The 6,421-nt window shown below is 44.0% G+C and overlaps 1 protein-coding gene across 1 annotated transcript in view; it reads right to left on the bottom strand.

Annotated features, from left to right (window-relative positions):
* Positions 1–5,221: 5,221 nt before the first annotated feature.
* LOC134966202 (beta-2-glycoprotein 1-like) overlaps positions 5,222–6,421 on the bottom strand; it is a 96,817-nt gene continuing 95,617 nt past the window's right edge. The window contains exon 8 of the mRNA XM_063942767.1: positions 5,222–6,023. Coding sequence (XP_063798837.1) covers positions 5,950–6,023 — 74 coding nt within the window. The 3' untranslated portion in view covers positions 5,222–5,949. The remainder of the gene's footprint in view (positions 6,024–6,421) is intronic.

Raw genomic sequence — 6,421 nt, 5'->3', positions numbered from 1 at the left:
CCTCCTGCTTCTTGTGTCGCCCTGTCTGTTTACGTGGGCGACTGCCGTGATGTTTTTCCCACTGGATCAATACCGGCTGACCTTGAAGCAGAGGTCTTGCTAAGCTTAGAGCATTATAAATTTACCCTTAGCTCCAGTATATTTATGTGGAGAAAAGTCTCCAGACTTGATCACACTCCCTGGAAATTTTTTCCTTGTGTGACTGCTCCCCAGCCTCTCGGGCTGGGCTCCGTGGTCACCAGCATCCAATCCTGAATGCCGAATCTGCGGCCCTCTAGAAGATGAGCACTCTATAACCACCACAGGAGAGACACCCTTGTCCTTGGATATAGGGTTATCCGCTGATGCATCTGAAGATGCGATCCGGACCATTTGTCCAGCAGATCCCACTGAAAAGTTCTTGCGTGAAATCTGCCGAATGGAATTGCTTCGTAGGAAGCCACCATTTTTACCAGGACCCTTGTGCAATGATGCACTGTTTTTAGGAGGTTCCTGACTAGCTCGGATAACTCCCTGGCTTTCTCTTCCGGGAGAAACACCTTTTTCTGGACTGTGTCCAGAATCATCCCTAGGCACAGCAGACGTGTCGTCGGGATCAGCTGCGATTTTGGAATATTTAGAATCCACCCGTGCTGTTGTAGCAGTATCCGAGATAGTGCTACTCCGACCTCCAACTGTTCCCTGGACTATGCCCTTATCAGGAGATCGTCCAAGTAAGGGATAATTAAGACGCCTTTTCTTCGAAGAAGAATCATCATTTCGGCCATTACCTTGGTAAAGACCCGGGGTGCCGTGGACAATCCAAACGGCAGCGTCTGAAACTGATAGTGACAGTTCTGCACCACGAACCTGAGGTACCCTTAGTGAGAAGGGCAAATTTGGGACATAGAGGTAAGCATCCCTGATGTCCCGGGACACTATATAGTCCCCTTCTTCCTGGTTCGTTATCACTGCTCTGAGTGACTCCATCTTGATTTGAACCTTTGTAAGTGTTCAAAAATTTTTTTAGAATAAGTCTCACCTAGCCTTCTGGCTTCAGTACCACAATATAGTGTGGAATAATACCCCTTTTCTTGTAGTAGGAGGGGTAATTTAATTATCACCTGCTGGGAATACAGCTTGTGAATTTTTTTTCCCATATTGCCTCCTTGTCGGAGGGAGACCTTGGTAAAGCAGACTTCAGGAGCCTGCGAAGGGGAAACGTCTCGACATTCCAATCTGTACCCCTGGGATACTACTTGTAGGATCCAGGGGTCCTGTACGGTCTCAGCGCCATGCTGAGAACTTGTCAGAAGCGGTGGAACGCTTCTGTTCCTGGGAATGGGCTGCCTGCTGCAGTCTTCTTCCCTTTCCTCTATCCCTGGGCAGATATGATCTTATAGGGACGAAAGGACTGAGGCTGAAAAGACGGTGTCTTTTTCTGCAGAGATGTGACTTAGGGTAAAAACGGCGGATTTTCCAGCAGTTGCCGTGGCCACCAGGTCCGATGGACCGACCCCAAATAACTCCTCTTCCTTTATACGGCAATACACCTTTGTGCCGTTTGGAATCTGCATCACCTGACCACTGTCGTGTCCATAACATCTTCTGGCACATATGGACATCGCATTTACTCTTGATGCCAGAGTGCAAATATCCCTCTGTGCATCTCGCATATATAGAAATGCATCCTTTAAATGCTCTATAGTCAATAAAATACTGTCCCTGTCAAGGGTATCAATATTTTTAGTCAGGGAATCCGACCAAGCCACCCCAGCTCTGCACATCCAGGCTGAGGCGATCGCTGGTCGCAGTATAACACCAGTATGTGTGTATATACTTTTTATGATATTTTCCAGCCTCCTGTCAGCTGGTCCTTGAGGACGGCCCTATCTATAGACGGTACCGCCACTTGTTTTGATAAGCGTGTGAGCGCCTTATCCACCCTAAGGGGTGTTTCCCAACGCGCCCTAACTTCTGGCGGGAAAGGGTATACCGCCCATAATTTTCTATCGGGGGGAACCCACGCATCATCACACACTTTATTTAATTTATCTGATTCAGGAAAAACTACGGTAGTTTTTTCACATCCCACATAATACCCTCTTTTGTGGTACTTGTAGTATCAGAAATATGTAACACCTCCTTCATTGCCTTTAACGTGTGGCCCTAATAAGGAATACGTTTGTTTATTCACCGTCGACACTGGATTCAGTGTCCCTGTCTGTGTCTGTGTCGACCGACTAAAGTAAACGGGCGTTTTAAAACCCCTGACGGTGTTTTTGAGACGTCTGGACCGGTACTAATTGTTTGTCGGCCGTCTCATGTCGTCAACCGACCTTGCAGCGTGTTGACATTATCACGTAATTTCCTAAATAAGCCATCCATTCCGGTGTCGACTCCCTAGAGAGTGACATCACCATTACAGGCAATTGCTCCGCCTCCTCACCAACATCGTCCTCATACATGTCGACACACACGTACCGACACACAGCACACACACAGGGAATGCTCTGATAGAGGACAGGACCCACTAGCCCTTTGGAGAGACAGAGGGAGAGTTTACCAGCACACACCAAAAACGCTATAATTATATAGGGACAACCTTATATAAGTGTTTTCCCTTATAGCATCTTTTTTATATATTTCTAACGCCAATTTAGTGCCCCCCCTCTCTGTTTTAACCCTGTTTCTGTAGTGCAGTGCAGGGGAGAGCCTGGGAGCCTTCCCTCCAGCCTTTCTGTGAGGGAAAATGGCGCTGTGTGCTGAGGAGATAGGCCCCTCCCCTTTTTCGGCGGCCTCGTCTCCCGCTCTTAACGGATTCTGGCAGGGGTTAAATATCTCCATATAGCCTCCGGAGGCTATATGTGAGGTATTTTTAGCCAAAATAGGTATTCATTTGCCTCCCAGGGCGCCCCCCTCCCAGCGCCCTGCACCCTCAGTGACTGCCGTGTGAAGTGTGCTGAGAGGAAAATGGCGCACAGCTGCAGTGCTGTGCGCTACCTTTAGAAGACTGAGGAGTCTTCTGCCGCCGATTCTGGACCTCTTCTTACTTCAGCATCTGCAAGGGGGCCGGCGGCAAGGCTCCGGTGACCATCCAGGCTGTACCTGTGATCGTCCCTCTGGAGCTGATGTCCAGTAGCCAAGAAGCCAATCCATCCTGCACGCAGGTGAGTTCACTTCTTCTCCCCTAAGTCCCTCGTTGCAGTGATCCTGTTGCCAGCAGGACTCACTGTAAAATAAAAAACCTAAGCTAAACTTTTCTAAGCAGCTCTTTAGGAGAGCCACCTAGATTGCACCCTTCTCGGCCGGGTCATAGGGGGAGGAGCCAGTGCACACCACCTGATCGGAAAGCTTTACTTTTGTGCCCTGTCTCCTGCGGAGCCGCTATTCCCCATGGTCCTTTCAGGAACCCCAGCATCCACTAGGACGATAGAGAAATTATCTGCTTTTGGGTTGATTGAAAATATTAGCAATGATTCAGACCACAGGGCCTGACTAAGCCTGTACTTAGGAACTTTAAACCTTGCATAATGCCTTCACTTCTATGAAAATGAAGCCTGAAACAACTTGTAATCTTTCTGAACTTCTAACATGGAGGCCTATTAATCAACATGAACAGTTCAGTTAAAAATGTGAAAATTGCAGTCAGTCTCCACTGGATTTTCACATATTTAAGTTTCTGATACATTCATCAAAGTAGTACCATAGGACTTATCTCCTGCATGCACTAAAGACTCGACGTGCAATGCAGGATGCAGTCAGAATCCCGACAGAATATCAACAAAGGGATACCGCTGTTAAGCACTGGGGTTTAGGGTTAGGCACTAGGGTGCGGTTTAGGGTTAGTCTGCGGGTGGGGGGGGGGTCGGTTAGTGCTGGGGTAGTGTTTCAGTTCCAGGATCTGTTGGGATTTTGACTGTCTATTGGGATACTGAATGCTGGGGGTTCGTACCCAGCCCATTCATAGCTGTCCCCATACACTATTCATCAAGCTCTGAAAACTGACTCTAGAAACTAATGCCATATTCAGTGGTGTTCACCCATTGAGCCCCATTACTATAGGCTCTCTCCAATTACAGCCCTTGCAGTATTATGGTCACGCATGCCAATAATACTGCCAGGACAGAACCCGGAAGTGTAAACTGCCGCTGTCACTATTAGCAGTAAAAAATAGTTTTTTTTTTTTGTTTTTTTTTTTTCATCCAAATTACGTTATTTATAAAGTATTTTAGACTGATACTTGGTCAGACAGTTGTTCCAGGCATACACTATTTGGTCAGTAAATGCACTTCTTTCTGATATTTACATTTGCATGAATACAGATATCGGAGATACAGGAGTTACATTATCTGCTGCAGTGCCTGTTCTTACATATGGGGAACTGTATGAATGTGTAAAACCTCAGAATAGCTGTGATAAAACCTGCCCTTACTGCGTATGTTACTAATGTATACACAAAGTTTCCAATGTGAGACTAGATTAAAAACACTCATATTTCATTGTATGAATTTTAATTAGAGATGAGCGGGTTCGGATGTATTGCCAGAATTAACGCCAGTTCGGTTTTATCTGGATTTTTCTGATTGGCTATCCAAAACACTTGACATCCGTGAGCCTATAAGATGCTGTTTTGAGAACCGAGTAAATCCGAGTAAAACTGAATCCGCTCATCTCTAATTTTAATTGAGCAAATCATTGAAATAATATGTAATTGATATGAATGCATTATGTATATATACACACACAATATAGTTGGAAGTTTTAACCTTGGAGAAAAAAAGAGATTACTGAATCTGACCCCAAAGACACTAATATAGTCATTTTTTCATGCAATGGGCAAACAAATTGATCAAATGGTTGATCCCATTCCTGAATGACCTCTTGGAGTTCATGACCTCTTGTGCAGATATTTTTAAGGTCTTATTGAATATGACTACATTGTACGTAAAAATGTGTTGGCTGACAGTCAAGTATTAAATAATAAAGAAATGAATTATGGGAGGGTGATGTCATCACCTTGTTAGCAGCGTCATCACTATGTGCATACAAATTTACATAAAATGCAACTTGAACATGAATAATATACAATGATGCACAAATTGGGTATAAACTCATACCGAATTTAGGAGACACCCATTTTTAGGAATAAGTGATGTTTTATATTAATTAGAAATAATACATTCACAAAATTCATTTATATTACATTTTCTAATCATGAAAGTAGCCCCCCCCCCCCCCCCCACACACAGACACACATTCCTTCTCATATTTTGCAGTTGCTGCTTAAACCAGAGGTGGAGCCGCCATCTTGTCATGAGCCCTGTTGTTGATGGGAAAAAGTAGCTGCTTGTGGATTCAGAAGTCGTCATCAGGGAGTGTGTTCTGAAAATGTAATTGATTCAATCAATGTCTCTTTCAATCTCTCCCGGCAGCTCTTCTCCAGAAGCCAGAGGGCTCGTAAGATGACAAGATAAAGTCACTAGGCGACATCCTGACCAGATATCTACCTGAACGGAAAGCTTCCTGATGGGGTAAACTACACCTTCAGTGCGTTTCTTCATTAAGGACAGAAGGATATAATGGAGATAATAAAAGGAAGAGACATATAGGAGACACAAGGCAATCTTATATATTCTTATTATATACAGGTCAGGGCAATGAAGAGTTGCATTAAAATTAAATGTATCCAGTAGAAATTGCAGTAATTACAAATAAATATAATCATGTACAATCTCCTTATGAACACACAAAAGAGAAAACAGTACCATATGCCACCTCCATATCAATGTCATCACAGCAACAATCAAAGCTAGAACTTGTAAGTAATGGCTCCATCATCATGCAATGTCACACTGTCACACAGGAAGGGTCCGGCTTATAAAACCTAAAGAAGAGGTGTGTTGTCCTCTTACTGTAGACAGCTGTAGTACTTCTTCTAGTAGAATCTCTTCCATTCTTTCAGAGTCTTTAAAGTTCTTCGCACATTGAAATTTCTGACACAAGTCTCTTGGGGAACAAATTATACTGTACCCAGGTTGGCTCTAAAGAATATTGAAAGCAACATTTTTAGCACAAAATAAGTCTCCATTACAACTATTTGTACTCGCGAGGACATGTAGCTCTCTGCTGACCCAAAGTTAATAATTATTCTTCAGCTACAAGGCGCCTCGTGGCTCTGTCAAGTACATAACAGCCCACAGGGTTAAATTAGCATCACATGGCTTACGGCAGCCTCATAGCCGAGCAGCTTCTTAATTGGAAGAGCACTTGTCGTTCATGTGAAAAAGGACTCGTGAGGTAACATGTACAAGCTGCCAGACAAAATCTCAATCAATTTTTTATTAAAGGGTAACTATCATTTATGTTTAAAATCAATGTATTTGGGTCTAATAATTCCTCTGCGATTTTCCCACTGTTTAACTTTCTGAGTTATGAGAAT

The sequence above is a fragment of the Pseudophryne corroboree genome, chromosome 10 (assembly GCF_028390025.1).
Source record: "Pseudophryne corroboree isolate aPseCor3 chromosome 10, aPseCor3.hap2, whole genome shotgun sequence".
NCBI lineage: Eukaryota > Metazoa > Chordata > Amphibia > Anura > Myobatrachidae > Pseudophryne > Pseudophryne corroboree.
The sequence above is the reverse complement of the archived record's forward strand: the minus strand, read 5'-3'. Positions and strand labels throughout refer to the sequence as shown.